This window comes from Mesoplodon densirostris, chromosome 14, assembly GCF_025265405.1.
Source record: "Mesoplodon densirostris isolate mMesDen1 chromosome 14, mMesDen1 primary haplotype, whole genome shotgun sequence".
Classification (NCBI taxonomy): Eukaryota; Metazoa; Chordata; class Mammalia; order Artiodactyla; family Ziphiidae; genus Mesoplodon; species Mesoplodon densirostris.
In genome coordinates, this window is record NC_082674.1 from 55,358,769 (window position 1) to 55,375,380 (window position 16,612).

Below are 16,612 nucleotides of genomic sequence, written 5' to 3' on the forward strand. Positions count from 1 at the left end.
CACTGGTGGCTGCTCTAGCTGAGGAGATGGCAGGGCCCTGATTTGCAAGGTCACAACTGGTATCTGGTGGTGCAAGATGTCACCAGGGTCCTCTCCCTTCATTCCACCCATCTGGTTCGGGCCTAAACAAACAGAGGAAGTGTGATGTTTCTAACCAGCTAACCCCACAAATCAGAAAGCCCAACAGGCCTGCAATCAGAGTGCCTGCAAGCAGCCGGCACGCTTTTACAAGCTCTGGCCCCTTGTTCACATGGATGGCACTGTGACAGCCTGTTTGAAAGCCACGCTCAAATAACAAACCACCCTGAATCCCTGGGAAACAGAACTCTTGTGACAACACTTTGTCCCCTGGGAAGATCTCCTGATTTTCTGGGGGGCACCCACCGTTAAGGGGGAGTGGTAACTAGCAACGGGAGAGCAGCAGGGAGAAACAGAGGCCCAGGAGATGAGGCCACTGACTCACACCCCACAGGCCACAGAAGCGGGGCTGGAGGTTGAGGAAGGCAGCTCTGCAAGGCAGGTTGTGTGCACTGGCTCCTGAGGCATCAGCCAGCCCTGTGCCCTTCTGCAGCCTCTCAAGGGCTGTGAGGGGATCTGGGAGGGCCAGCAAGGCAGCAAAACCTAATTTAGAATTGCAGAGAGGTTCAGGAAAAGAAATCTCAACACACATGTTTTGTAGGTCTACATACTCACAACATATCCACAAGGGCTTCAGCCTCCTGTACTTCAAAAGATGCTGTCCTCTCCGGTTCTTGGTGTTTCCTAGGGTCCCAGAATAGAGGAGGAACTGAGAAAGGAAGGAGCATTTTGAAGCACCTCCTGAGTGCTGAAAATTTTCTTCTGTGACCCTTAAAGGACTCCACACTCTATTTCCTCCAAGGGATTGTCACTGTAACATTTGAGTATCCAGAGATCCCATTTGGAACTGAAAGTGGGCCAAGTATCACTAAAATCCAACCGCTCTGAGGAGACCAAGGATCTTGCAGTTTTAACAATTGTGTTCTGTGAGAAACTATCTTCCAAACTCCACACACACACACACACACATTCTCTTAAGGTTCAGCAGGAACCAGTGGGAAACAAACCAGAGGAAGTACAGCGGCTCCCTCTGTGGAGCACGCACGGGGGAAGCCAGGCCGAGGAAGCGGGGGTGTTCCCTGGGCGGTGATACAGCATTCTTTTCACTTGAGGCATCCGAGCCCAAGGAGCTGCAGTCTCCCCTGGGGAATATGACATAACCAGAGGCGGGAAGGGCCTCAAAAACAGACCGGTGTCCACACATCCTCCTCGAAAGGAAACCCCTTCCCATCCTGTGTGCGAGAGCTCCCACGTCCGCAGAGGCTCGAATGCCACCCTGTCTCCAGACAAACATCCCAAAGCCAGCGATCTGATAGGATGTGTTTATATTTACATGGTACATTTTAAAGCAATGGCTACATTGGTCATACATATTAGAAACCATAAAAAAAAGTTAAGAACTAAAATGTACATCATACACTTGTATATATATTTTTTACACAGAGGTAAAAAGGCTTATTATAAAAAAATCAATACAACGGGGTTTTTAGTATACAGGTAAAGAATGAATTATGCTTCAGGCACTTTAATTTGTTAATGTGAGCAAATAGCTTGGTGGTTTTTGGGGGGGGCGGTTCGGGGAAAGCTTCCAAACAGAAAATCTTTTGGTTAATGTTTTTGTTACCACAGATACAAAAATAAAATCTGAATAATTTCTCTTAGATGGTTGACATCAGTATGGCAAAGCTGACTGGGAAAATACTACACCCTGTTCGGCTGCAGTGTGGCAATTAGAGAGAGACGTATTTACATAAATGTCCCCATGGCTGTCCTTGTGCCTTCTTCACAAACCAAAAAGGATACGCGGAGTAAGATTCACTAGCGTTAACTCTTCAAAGGGGTGGAAAAGGACAAGGGGTAAAGGAAGATAGAAACAGATAATGAATAAACAGAGAGGGCAAACAGAAGCAGCTGGGATAGGTGTATTCTTACTGAAATAAATAGGGACGCTTGAACTGAGGTCTAATAAAACATACATTAGTGTTGTGCTTTGTAGAGAGGAGACCTTGAGAAAGACCCTGAGAAAATGCCTCAGGACGGGGGAGAAGATGGTCTTTCGACAGCATTTGGAGGCTGGCTGAAGGTTTCTAGATGCTCTCCAGACTGAGAAGTGGCTCTTTTCTTGCATCACCAGATTAACAGCTGTCTGCTCCTTTCCCAAACTGGAAGACCCAAACCAGTCACTTCGACAAACGAAAACGTCTACCAACAAACTCATAAGCACACTGGGTATTTACATCGATGATCTGATCAAGAAATGCAAAGGGCTCTCAGGTGAGCTGAAAACATTCCCAGGAAGGTAAGCGTGGCTAGCACTTTCCCAATATGATTGGCAGACTAGAAAAAAAGTCTCTTTCCTTGGAGACTGATGTCCTGTGTGCAGTTGAGAAGGGATGGGGGGGAAGTGGGGAGAGAGGAATGAGGCCATGCACTCAGCAATAATCACAGGAAGATCATGGCGGGAAGAAGAGCCAACGCTGACAAGCCTGTCCCCTATGGTCTCCACGGCGTTCGGATTGTACTACGCTAGGTACAGGTAACCACTCTTCACTTTTCTTCTTTCTGCAGTAACATTTGGCTATTCCTTGCAATATATTAGAAAAATACTCTTTTCCAGCTAATTAGAAGCCTCCTACGTGGCAAGGCGACAGGTGGACCCAGCCTGCTGACCTAACCATCCGTGCACCCAAAGTGGCAAGTTTGGGTCTGCAGGAGAAAGACACTTAGGCATCGGAAGGGTTTTTACATATGGCCTTGTTTTTTCCGAGTGTAAACGAAGAATTTGGTGACGTGAAATTGAGTCCAAAATGAAAACAAAAACACAAACCCATGAACAAAATGCAACCCACCACTCTTCAAATTGATGACTTTTAAAATTTCCCCCAGTTAATAGAAAATAGCCACTGGGGGGAAAAAAGCTCCCGTAAGTTTTATTTACAACCTTTAGCGTTTTTCAACTGGACCGTGTTTGGGAGAACACTGGTTTGGTTTGAAGAGACTATTTGGTTTGCAAAACAATGAGCAAAATTTCTTACTTCATTAGCGGTTTCTTCTGATATTGCTAAATTTTCACAAGTGGTGGTGACATAATTTTAAAAAGTTGTTCTTTAGGGGTAACCAGGGAGGCTCGGAGAAACCTGGAATCCCCTTTCTAGCCCTGGTCTGAGAGGATGCGATGCAGTTTAAAGAATTTTCCTGATTCTCGCAAGTTCATCTGAAGTTAAGGCTCAGTTCTCAGTCATTTTACGAGACAATGTTTTGCATCAGTGAGTAACTGACCGACTTTTTTCGGGGGAGGGGTGTGGAGACAGAAGATGATGATGGGCTCAAGATAGAAACTGCAGCTTACATGGGAAGTTTGGCTTTAGAAAAGTTAAAGCGATCTCGTTTTGTGGTAGAAGTTTGTTAACTAGCTCACCTCCTATACATAATAACTGACTGCAGGTTAAAATACATCTGGCAGGGTTTCATCATTCTGACATCCCATTTCCACAGGAACCTGAGGAAGCAAGCTCGTTAGCCACAGGCAAGCTCAACCAAGAGAAAGATGGTCTTCGGAGCTCCTGGAAAAACCAACGACAAAACCCACCAAAAAATCAGCAGTTCCCACTGAAGGCGCCTTGGAACTGGAAGAGGTGGGTAGGAAGGACATGAAATCAACACCTGTATGATGAGACGGTTAGCTTGATTACAGATTGTTAATAATACATGAGGGTCTAGGCGGCGGCGGTTCCTTGCCTTAGAACACTGTGTGCGCGCACGTGGGTGAGACTGATGCAGGGGTGCAGAGTCCACCAGGCAGGTTCCCCAGGCTGGAACGGCGCCCTGGGTACCCGGGAGCGGGCAGAGATGAGAGGATGGAGAAGACAAGTCCCCTTGGGGCTGTGGATGGAGGGCGGCCCTTGGGGCTGTGGATGGAGGGCGGTGGGGAGGGAAACCGAGTCACACAGCTGCTTTGTGCTTCCCGCCGCAGCACCTGCACATCACTCCGCAGTCGTAGCAGGCCCGCAGGGGCAGGTAACAGCACATACAGGGGGCCAAGAACGACAAGGCGATGAGGGCCATCCACCGGAGGCAAAACTTCTCGTCGCTAGTATCGCACGAGCACGGGTCTGTATAGTCCCCCTCGGGGTCCGACATACAGTGATAGAGCATGCTGTCCGCACACCACATACAGCTCACCCGGCGGATGCAAGTTCTCACGGAGTCGGGAGCGTCCTGACAGTGGCCCCTCCGGTTCTCCTCGTGGTTGAACATGTCGCGGCAGTACTCACACCGAGAGCGCTCCCCATCCTCCTTCCGCCGCCGGGACTTGCCCCGGGAGGGCTGGGTCTTGATCACGCTGCCTCCGCGCCCTTTAGGGTCCTCGCCGAGGCCAAAGTCTGAGGAGTCCACGTAGGGGTAGTTGTAGTCGTGCTTGGGGACCTCGCCCTTGGCGAAGCGCACGTAGGAGTCCGCGTCCTCCGAGGGGTCCAGGTATTTGCCCCTCACCGGCGCGTGCCGGTAATCCTCGTAGCCCGTCATCCAGATCTTCTCCCGGGGGTTGATGCGCACGATCTCCTCGTCGTCGTCCGGGAAGCTCACCTGGCGGTAGGGCCTTGGCATCGGCTGCCCCAGGAAAAAGGAGGCGTTACTTCATAGCAGTGGCAAAACAAACCTCCGATATGCATCTTTCACCTTGGCAAAGGCATTGCTTTAAGGACCTGACCCATCCTGTACTTACTGAACAGCTTGTGGGTCAAAGATGTATTTCAAATTGTGAGTCCCAATCCCTTCCTGGGTCAGGAAGTCAATTTAATGGGTGGAGACCAGCATTTCCCCCCTTTTTGTTGCAGTATTACCATATATGGGGAGGGGGAAGTATACACAACGTTAAGAGTAAAGTGAATTTTCAGAAGCTGGGCATGCCCAGATCAGAAAGCAGAACTTGAGGCCTCCCTAGAATATCCTCAACCTCCCTTCTGTGACCCCCCACCCCTAAGGTAAGGAACAGTGACCCCTATCCTGATTTCTAACAGCTTAGATTAGTTTCACCTGTTTTTGTACGGCATGCTCTCTTTTTAAAGACTGGTTTCTTTTTTTTCAGAGAAACAGAAGAACACTGGAGTGCACTGCATGTTACAAAGGTAAGTACCCTTGTTATCTTTGTGTACATAACATGTGCCTACTGGGCCATGATATACAACGCATGTCTCACTGTGGGTCATGTGCAAAACAGCAAACTATGAGGCTCACAAGTACCTTGTAATGTGGCTGGGAAGATAAGATGTTGAGATATGCAAAGGGTATCAAAGGGTAAGAGTACAGGCTCCAGAGGCCAACTGTGTTTGAATCCTGCCAGGATGTCACAGGTGGTGAGCAGCAGAGCTGAATCTGAGCCCAGGATGGCCCAACCCAGGGACACACCCTCTAGCCTTCAAACCCAACCTGCATCCCTTAGGGAGGAATAGTCATCTCTGCAGGTTGTCCCGCTACAGTTTGCATCAGTGCCTTGTCCAGAGGAGCAGGTGCTGAATACATAGTTATTGAGTTGATGCAGGTAAGCCTGCATTGCACAGGGCATCCCAGTTGTGGCAAACAATGAGATTTTCCACCTTCAATGCCCTTTGAGCATGAAGGCTTTTTAAGGGATGAGGAGCATGGCTCTGAGCAAACCCACTGGAGTGGAATTCGGACCATGAAATTTACCAGCAAGTCGCTAAGCCTCAGACTTGGTTTCCCTGCCGATCAAACTGCATAGGGCTACTGAAAGAATGAAGAGAAAGAATCTGTGCAGTGTCAGCATAGGGCCAGTCACAGGATGTGCTGGGTACCTGTTGCCAATATTGTCATTATAATATTGTCCTAGAATTTACCCCACAGTAATTAGCTTTACTCATCACTTCTCACCAGACTGTGAGCTCCTTGAGGGCAAGGGCCACGTCTCACAGGCTTTGATTTGCCCTAATTCCTGCCAGATTCTTGATGTCGGAGTTTCCCCAACTTTGGAAAATCATAATCCTTCATTATTTCAAATCTTGGGAGCTGACACAGACTTTGCTAATAATTTATTTTGCAAAGTAAGGAGAGTCAAAAAGTCAATTCCCATCTACTGCTACCATAAAGTGATTTTAAAAAAGAACTTTTAATGCCAAAAATATTAGGAAGCACACACAGTAAAATGGATTTTGAAAAAGAGAGTCATATAAATCTATGTTATAAAACCTCGGTGCCTCGTGCTTTTTCTCTTTTCAAAGCAGACTGGTGGCCACATCACCCACATGGGCACCAGTCCACACCCCCCAGTTTGAGAACCTGCTCTGAAAAACAGCCGCTTGGTAAATATTTGTTGAATTACTGAATTCCAGCTACAGCTCCCCAAGCAAGCCTGGGCCTGCAGCCCGCGATGCCAGGGCGCTCAAGCCAAGTGTACAGTATTCTGTGGTCCCAATCGCAGTTCTGTGCTTTCACACAAAGCCAGGAGGCCCTTTGGACACAGGAACGCATAGTGTTAGCATATGCTAACGCATAGTATGCTACCAGGAGGTAGGTAGCACAGTGTCCTGTGTGAGCAGAGACCTGCATCTTGTTCCAACAGGGACTCTATCTCCCTAAGCCTCAGCCTCCCCATTTCTCAACTGGGGATGCGGAGGACCTGCCTGTGGGTGATTTGTGAGGATTAAAGGAGATAAAGCACATGAAGGGCTTGGCGAGGTGCCCGGCACACAGAAAACTCTGCGTTGAGGGTGAGTCGCCTGCACCACCTCCAATATGGGGGCAGAGGTACTAAGTAGCAGCAAAGAAGAGGCCTGGGCTCTGGCACGTGGCTGAACGCCAGGGGAAGGAGGCCGTTCCAGGATCAGGAGCCGTCCACCCCGTGACCTCCGAGGAACAAGACCGCCACTCACCTGTTCGAGGTGATAGTGGTCCGTGGGGTATGGGTCGTGGAGGTGGCCCAGGGTATAAATCCTCCGGTGCTCACAGGACGTGGGGGAGGAGACTGTGCGAGGAGGTTGTTCCCTCTTCTGAGACGAATTAGAAGAACTGTCTGTAGCTGTCTGTGTAGGAGGAGGTAGCCGTGAGTTAATTAAAAAAACCAAAAACCAAACCCGCACAAAAACCTAACACACCATCTACGCACACTGGTGGCGTCTCGCTGGACTCCCCAGAATCTTGAGTTTATCCTGGCTATGGGAGGCTGGAGGACCCCTGAAGGGCCAGGTTGTTTAAACACGGCGGGCAGAGAAACCCAGCCACAGACCCTGGAAAGCTGGGTTTGTTTTCTCAAACTGTGGGAGCAGTGACCGGCTTTGGGGAAGGGCTCACCGCACCAGGCCTCCTGCTGGTGCACTCCAGCTGGGATCAAGAATGGTCACCTGTTTGTGGCCCTGGCTGCGAGGTCCTCGGGTAAGCAGAGGAGATGCAAACAAGTAACAATCAAACCCATATGTTCCTTTGTGGGGCTAATCCCAGCCTGGGGACGTCTCAGAGATGAAGGATACCTCAGGGGTATCATGGGTACTGGCTTTCCAGGAAGAAATTTTGTAATCTTTGGCTCGGAGGCAAGCCTGGGGGTCACCATCTCTGGAGAGTGAAAGCAGAGCTGTTTTCCCAGTAGAGGCGACGAGTTCAGATTGGAGCCTCCATGATGGTGTCTTAGGAAGGTGATCAGCTATCAGAATGGACTGTGGCTGTGGACAGAGCACAGGCCCCCTTCGCTTCCCTGTATGCCCACCACCTAAGTGCTTCATGCTCCCCGATGACCCCAGGTGATGGTCACTCTCCACATCCCTGGGGCCCAGGAGCCACATGCTCATAAAGGCTTTTGTCAAGTGCAGCTGGCAACTGCCTTTAAGACCAGGGCCCCTCAGAATTCTCACTACACCTGTACTTCCTTAGAGTGATGGACCCCCCCCTTTTTTCCCACAAGTAAATGAAAAGATTTTCCTTGATATCTAGGTGTCATATTTCTGGTAAATATCTAGGAACTCCTTGGCTGTTGCTTCTCACTCTTATATTCCCCTTATCGTATTTGCTTATTTATCTCCTTTTATTTTCCTGTTTTTTGTTCATGTCATAGATCCTCCAGAGAGCAAGGTAAGGTTAAAACAAAGAGACTTATAAAAGTTATTCCCCCCCATTTATAAAGTAATAAATGCTTAGAAAAATGGGAGTACACGTATCCAGGAAAAAGAAAAGACACCCGTATTTCCATTATGCAGCACAACTGACGTTAATTTTTAAAACCTGGTGGACATGTGCAGCATGTCTTTGGAAACCCAACCCTCCTGGATTTTTCTTTGATTCTGTTTGGTTCATGTGATGCAGGGATGATGCTGTTTCCAGTCCCACAATCCAGTGACTAATTCAGATGTGGACACACACACAGTCCTCCCTGAGGTAATACAGAGAGATTTCTGATGAAGAGGTAAGAAAAGATGCTGTCTGTCTCTATCTCTGAAGTTAAGAGCTAAGGGTCCTGTAAGCCTGGAATCCTGGTGAGGCGGCAGGGAAAGAAACTATGCGAGGATGAAGTGAGGCAAAACCAAGGGAAGAAGGCCCCCCGCAGACACCACTTGAGCTTCTGGATCCAGCCAAGCCTGAATCCTGATCCACCCTAAGATGTCCCAAAGATAAGAGCCAATTCCCTTTGATAATTTAACCCAGAATGCGTTGGGTTCGTCCCTTGGGTGCACCTTTCCCCCATTCCCGATTCCTTCTCTGTGGCAGCCTTCCACCTGCATCACATTCCTGGCCTCTCTCTCGCCTCACTCCTCTGCAGCAGGTGGAATGGAACAGGGTGTCCAGAGCCTGCTACTTACTTCCCTCCTCTACCTCTTGGGAGCCACCCAACTGGCAAATTGCATGTGCTGGCAACCATTCTTGGGACTGTGCGGTCTACTTGGAGGTCGAGGGCCCACCCCACTGTGGGGAGGGTGTGGAGACCCAGCGCACATGTGCCTGGTGGGGCAGGTGTGTCTAATCCTGGGGTCCATTCCTGGAATGTCCACTTCCCACAGGTGTAAGCCAGCACTAACATCATCAGTAAAGACAGGTCTCCTATCATTTTTTCTCAATTGGTTCAGAACTCAGATAGGGAAGAGTTGCTATTTACCCCTCAAATCCCAGTAACTGAAAGAGACCAGACTGATACACAAGAATTTTTACTTTCTTCCAAACTCTGGTCTGTTCTCCAACTCTCACCCACCCTTTCCTTATGTCTTTGGAGATCCTGCCTCCCTCTTTTAACACACCGGTGGTTGTAAGCTGACAGCAAGACAAAGCAAACAACCCATAACGTCTCACATTATGTGAGGGCTTATGATGTGTCAGGCCCTGGCTACATGTGAACACCACTGCAGGCAAAATATTGTCTCCACATCACACACAGGAAAACAGAGACTCGGAGGAATTCGGGATCCTGCCGACCGGTGGCAGGCAACCACTGGCAGAGCTGGACTGAAATGCAGACCCTGCCCGCCAAGCCCGGTGGGATCTCAACGCACCACATCGCTGCTTCACAAGCCCAGGAGAGCCCATGCCAGTGCCTGCTTTGTGTTAATCTTGGTGAGATTAATACGAGTACAACTATTCAAAGTAAGACGGTGCGCCCTGACTCATACAAACTCAGGAGAAAAGGGGATGGTGCCTCAGAATACAAAGGTTTCTACAGATCTCAATAAATACTTTCTGAATGAGTAGATAAGGGCCCTTCAGTATGACTGAAGCCCATGCTCCTAGAGCCCATGCTCTGCAACAAGAGAAGTCACCACAGTGAGAAGCACGCGCACTGCAACGAAGAGTAGCCCCCGCTCGCCGCAACTAGAGAAAGCCCACGTGCGGCAACAAAGACCCAAAGCAGCCAAAAATAAATAAATTAAATAAATTTATAAAGTTCCAAAAGTTTCCTTGGATTCTAGATTGCTAAGAGTTTTCACCAAAAGATGTTGGATGTAGCCAGATGGTTTTTCTGTGTCTATTGAGATGACTACAGTCTTTCACCTTTGTTTTATTAATGTATGAATCAAACAGTTAAACTTTGCTAATATAAACCATCTTTGCATGCCTGGGATATGATCTACTCTACTGGTCTTTCATTACATTTGTTTTATAAATATTTGATGTGATTTGGTAATATTTTACTTTAAAACTTTACGTCTAGATTCATAAGTGAGTTTGGCCCCTGTTTTTCCTCTCCTTGAGCTCGTCTTGCTCATTTTTGCAGCAGTGTTACGCTAGTCCTGTCAGCTGAGCTAGGCAGTGTGCTACCTTTTTCTATACTTTGGAACAATATCTATAACATGGGAGTTCTTTAAAAAAAAAAATTGAAGTACAGTTGATTTACAATATTGTGTTAGTTTCAGGTGTACAGCAAAGTGATTCAGACACATACATATTTTCAGATTATTTTCCATTAGAGGTTATTATGAGATATTAAATATGGTTCCTTGTGCTATACAGTACATCCTTGTTGTGTATCTATTTTATGTATGGGAGTTACGTTTCTTAACCACCTAAATTTCGTCCCCCTTTTAAGGGGTATACCTTTGACTACATTTTCAATTTTTTCTGTGGTTATATTAAAACACGTATTTTGAGTAATAAGCTTTGCATGGCTTGGTCCTAAAGGCAGTAATCTGAGACAAGCGTTTAATAAGGAAGCACAGGAGGCTGAGACAAGAAAGGGAAGGGAGGTGGAAGCGAGAGTCAGAGGGTACTAACATGAAAGAGTGGGCCCCTCCAACCTTAATAAAATAGAGACACGACCAGCCTGATCAAGTCCACACTGGTAGGGAAAACACTGGAAGGCTGGCAACCAACCATTAATTTTCTTCTCCCTCTTGGGGATGAAGACAAATGGGATGGATGCCGCCTCCAGAGAGGCAAGCAAACAAGTACAGCTGCTTGATCCTCTCTGTATCCCCAGGAGCACATGAGCTGATGTGAACATGCAGCTCGTAGAGCCAAGCCTTATCCGAGCAGCCATTTCTGGAGAGTGACAGGCCTATGTGTTCTGAATAAGGCATAGAAAACAAAGTGAAGAAACTGTTTAAGGAGCTAATCTGCGCCATCCAGGAATCATACAGAAACGTTAAGCAAAAATAGCACTACTCAGAGGGAACTGGGAAGCCTCGACTCCAGGCCAGGCTAGGCCACATGTCTTGGGCCAGTTGTTAACCTCTGTGGGCCTCAGTGTCCTCATGTGTAAAACAGGGAGTCGCCCTGGATGATCTCCAAGGTCTGTTTGAGTTCTAGAAGTTTTATGTGTAATCGTTCTGGCTTCCTCCTCAGAACATTACAGCGGAGTCTAAGACGATTGCTTAGTTGATTCAAGAGCCACAGGATGTATGCCAACTATACCTCAATGAAAAATATATAAAATAAGAAGTCATCACCATATTGGGGAAAAAGCTGCAGGATTAATTCAGACTGATAAAAGTAGAATTCTGCCCTGTCTTGTAGATGCTGCGGAATTTTTTTTTCTTGGCTGCGCCCTGTGGCTTGCAGGATCTTAGTTCCCCGACCAGGGATCGAACCTGAGCCCCCTGCAGTGGCAGTGCAGAGTCCTAACTACTGGACCGCCAGGGAATTCCTGATGTTTTGAATTTTTAAAGACGGCTAGCTAGTAGTTATGACCCCAATTTGTATTATTTTTACTGCAATCTACCACCAAAATAGATTTCAGCCACTGATACGACCAAAGCAATATTCAATATTCTTCCTATTGCAGAGGCTTCCATTTTATTTTTTTAAAAAGCATGTATACACACATGCATTTATATATAAGTATATAGCGTTCTTCTCAGCCTCGGGCTGGGAGATGAGACTGATCTCATGGAAGTCTGGGCATCTTCTGCCTCTCAGAAGACAGTAAACTGTGCTGGGCGTCAGGAGACTGCCGGCTCCAGTGGTTTGGCGCTGAGCTGTTGTTTCTAACTCTTCAGCAAAGCAAGCCTTTCCCCTCAGTAGCTGTTAGACCGGCAGGCCTATGGCTAATCCTTTTCCCTTTGGTAAACAGGAACTTGTCCCCCATTCTGTCAACAGGTCACACTGGCTCACCTGTCCTCAGGGCCTACATTGGTTCCAGGTGTCCTCTTTCAAAGAGGCAAGCAGAGCAGGAAATCTTTTATGGCTCCAGCTAGCAGGCAGTGTGGGTCTAAGAGGCTGCTGGTGAGGGGAAAGGAGATGACTCTGTCCTAGACTCTAAGACAGTATTCTGTCCAGGACCCAGAGGATAGATAAAGTGGGCATTCTTCTACGGTGAAAAACAACAAAACCAAAATTCCCACACATTTAAAAAAAAAGGACGTCCCTGGTGGTGCAGTGGTTAAGAATCTGTCTGCCAATGCAGGGGACACGGGTTCGAGCCCTGGTCCGGGAAGATCCTACATGCCGTGGAGGAACTAAACCCGCGCGCCACAACTACTGAAGCCTGCGTACTCTAGAGCCCATGCTCCGCAACAAGAGAAGCCACCGCAATGAGAAGCCAGCACACTGCAACGAAGAGTAGCCCCCGCTCGCCACAACTAGAGAAAGCCTGCGCGCAGCAACAAAGACCCAACGCAGCCAAAAATAAAAATAAATTAATAAATAAATTTATAGGAAAAAAAGTTTTATGTTTCTAAATTTTGAAATTAGGTGAAATTTTGACATGAAAGGAAAGGACTCTGATAAAGCCACAGCTTAGCTTCACTGGCAGGGCTGTGATCAGGAAGCGGGTTTCAGGTAACCTTGAACATGTACTCTGCATGAATTAATAAAATGGAAATAGTAGTATATTACTATCCACAGCTTAAAAAGATGAGATGATACATGTGTAAGTGAAGAAAGACACAAGTTGGTGGACTACCAAAACGCCTTTGGGCTTCCTGAAATTGAGAGCATTTCAAAGCTTTTGTTTGAACCTTAGACATTTAATTGCTTTAATTTAGCCACTGTAGGTATTACGTGTTGAATAAAAAGATCCTCCTCTTACTGTGCAATGTGAGCTTGATAATTACTGGCATTCAGAAGATAAAGCAGCTCCCACCCATCTTCTGAGAACTTCCACGCCACCCCATGCAGTGCTGGGTCTCAGCCAGCAGCATTAATGGGACGCCGCTCCCTGGTGTCATCCACAAAGCATAGCTGTCCTTCCCCCAAAACATTTTTGCTTTTCTTAACAAACCGCCATACATTAGTTTCACTAGTCAAACTCTGTAGACGTAATTTACATTTTCAACCTATTTTCTCTTTTACTTATTCTCTCCCTGCACCACTCTATCCCACTCCCTTAATTCCAAGGGTAAAGACAACAGAAACTTTTTTTTTTTTTTTTTTGCGGTACGCGGGCCTCTCACTGTTGTGGCCTCTCCCGCTGCGGAGCACAGGCTCCAGACGTGCAGGCTAAGCAGCCATGGCTCACGGGCCCAGCCGCTCCATGGCATGTGGGATCTTCCCGGACCGGGGCACGAACCCGTGTCCCCTGCATCGGCAGGCAGACCCTCAACCACTGCGCCACCAGGGAAGCCCAACAGAAACATTTTTGATCAACTGATCTTCTAAAATGAGACTGGGGTTCTCAGGCGGGCACAAGAGAACCCCATAGTGCCACTGAAGAAGTCAGTTGAGGTTTTAAGCCAATGTACTAGTTGAAAAGTCCATTATTTAGGCGGCTCTTTGGCAATGATGAGAATCTGGTATATTTCATATGCGAAATCTATTGAAACTTATTGAATAAATATTTCCTTTTCTTAAAGTTCTCTGAAAGGCAGCAAGCAGATTTGGGGTTTGCATTCTAGGTGAACAGTGTATGGAACTGAGCACAAGCTGCTTCACCTCTCTGAGCCTTGGGGACTTTATCTGCAGAAATGGAAGTGTCAATAAGTACCTCATGGTCAGTTGTGAGGACCAAATACAGTAACGTACATGAAAGTGCAGGGCACAGTGCCAGGGATAGCTCCACACTACAGTGCCTTTCCTTCTCCTCCCCTTGGGCCAGCAAACAGTAACTCAAAGGAAATATTTCACCCTGGGAAGGTTTTGAGTCCAAAAGGATCAATGATCACAGCTAATTAATGGCAGAACCAAGTTTAGACTCCTGGCCTCTCCCCAACCTCCAAACTCTGCACAAACAGGAGTCACATGCCACTTTACCTTTTAAAAACATCCCTTGTCTTAGAAAATCAGTGAACGAACCCCATTTATTACAAAACTGGTAGATTTGCCTTCAGTTTTAATGTGTGTTGGGGATGGATTAGGTGGAAAAAACTCTTCAAGAAAAGGAAAATTTTGTGGTATGCTGCAGTCTTCTGATTCTATAAGTGAAAGCTTGATATTTACAGAATTCCACAAATTCATTTTTTTCTACTTAATCAAGAATGAAAATAACCACAACTTGCAAAGACTCAAAAGCTCACCTAGGACAAGACAAATTACTGCTTCATACTTTGGTTTCAACCACATGTTCTAGCCACGCTTTAGAAAATACCTGAAGTGGACGGGAGGGGTTGGAGATGTCATTAGGAGCAACTGCTCTGAATAGCCAGAAAGTAATCAAATGCAGCTTGTGAGGAACAGGATATCAAGGGTTCAAGCATAGGGCACGACGAAGAACCACGTTTTCCAGTCTGGGCAAAAACATGGCTAAAATCTGACAGTGCTGTAAAAGACATTTTTCCTATGTGAACGAGGACTGCCTACCTAAACAATGAAAGGATGATGAAACACCACAACATAAACAAAAAAAGAAAAAAAAAAGAAAGGCTGGTTAACATCTTTATTGGAGTATAATTGCTTTACGATGGTGTGTTAGTTTCTGCTTTATAACAAAGTGAATAAGCTATACATATACATATATCCCAACCAGCCTTTCTTAACTGGGTTCTAGGAGAGAATTCCGACCCACACAAAATGCTATGAATGACTCTTCTCGATTCTGCAAATGACGGTACACAGTTAGTGCTATTCTAGGTGCACAAGAGAGAAGTTAACTCGTTACATAGGATGGATGCTGTAAAGTGTGAGGGGTTCATTAGGAATCCCTATTGAGAAGTGCTGCCCAAATCCAGAAGCAGTACTGAGGTGGGAGAATAAACCTTGGAGGTGGGAAAATAAATCAAAACCTTATAGGGACTTCCCTAGTGGTCCAGTGGCTAAGACTCTGCACTCCCAATGCAGGGGGCCCGGGTTCGATCCCTAGTCAGGGAACTAGATCCCACATGTCACAACTAAGTGTTCGCATGCCACAACTAAAGATCCCACACGCCGCAACTAAAAGATCCTGCGTGCCACAACTAAGACCCGGCAGAGCCAAATAAAGAAAAAAGAAAAAAAGAAAAAAAACCTCATATAGGGCCGGCCTTCCTATTGCTATTCTGGGGACTTCTAGGCTGTAACACACACTCAGGCTCCAAGTCTGTCACATGAATGGGCCACACGGGGCACTGGTTACATATTTATTCTCTTATCTCTTCTCCCCTTTCCAACTTGGGTCCAGGAGAACCTAAAACATAACTCTTGCATAAGGTTGACATAAAAAATAGAGCTGAAATACCATAAATATAATTATTCAACAAACGTAAAGCAAAACGGCAGTGGTGAACGGGGTAAGTGAGGAGAGGGTGTTCATTGCCTCTCCACTATGAACTGGCTGTGTTATCTTAGGCAAGTCGCCCATCTGACTTCACGACTTGTGTCTATAACATGAGGCAAATCCTACTTTGTTTGCCAGAAGGAAGGAGGCTGGCTCAGCTGACATGAAAAAATCCCTTCCAATTCCAAGACCTAGAATTCTGAGGCGTTGGCACGTCTACAGCTATTCTCACCTCCTTGCAAGCCAAACATTTCCAGCTAACTCTTGTCAGGTCTCCTACCTTTAATGTGCCGTTATTTCCATGGTGGACACACTGCTTCCTAACACTAGGCAGAAAAAAACAGCCGGAAGAAGAGCACCGAGAGCCACACAACTCAACCTCTGTTGAGTCTCTTCAATCTCTTTAAACCCCCAGATGCGGGAAATCAGGATTGTTGGATTCCTCCTCCTCCCTTGACCAACCCCCTCCCCGCCTTTTTGAGAAAACTCCCTCTTATTTTTTCCTTTCTTAAAAAAAAAAAATCAATACGTGTATATCATTTAATATCTCAAGTAGCGATCTCACCCCTCCCCATCTCAGCTTCTTACTCCCCAGAGAAATAAATTCTTGTGGCTCTTTCTCCTTGTATTTCTCTCTCCATCTTTTTAAACAGCATCTTGTTAATACGACTCTTTCCTGCTTTGCAGCTTTGGATATTATTTAAGGCCTTCTTATTATGGAAGATGAAGACTTAGCTATTTTATACACCCCAAGTATCTTTCTATAAAGCAAATATTTCCCTAATCCCCCAGCTTTAGAGACAGAATCCAGCCACTCAGCACAATGACAGCTGAAGCACCGACAGCACTTGACCACAGATTCTCGACGAGCCTGCTCTGGAAGTACGTGTACCCTGCAGCTGCATTCTCCCAAGATCGTATTAAAATTCTCCTTGTCTAGCTATGAAGATGCTAATAACATTTGTAAATGATTTTAGAGCT

The 16,612-nt window shown here is 46.6% G+C and overlaps 1 protein-coding gene across 1 annotated transcript in view; it reads right to left on the bottom strand.

Annotated features, from left to right (window-relative positions):
* Positions 1-1,402: 1,402 nt before the first annotated feature.
* SPRED2 (sprouty related EVH1 domain containing 2) overlaps positions 1,403-16,612 on the bottom strand; it is a 131,612-nt gene continuing 116,402 nt past the window's right edge. Inside the window, exons 6-7 of the mRNA XM_060117533.1 lie at positions 6,966-7,115; positions 1,403-4,686 (exon numbers count right to left, since the gene is read on the bottom strand). Of these exons, the coding sequence (XP_059973516.1) occupies positions 4,021-4,686; positions 6,966-7,115 (816 nt within the window). The 3' untranslated portion in view covers positions 1,403-4,020. The remainder of the gene's footprint in view (positions 4,687-6,965; positions 7,116-16,612) is intronic.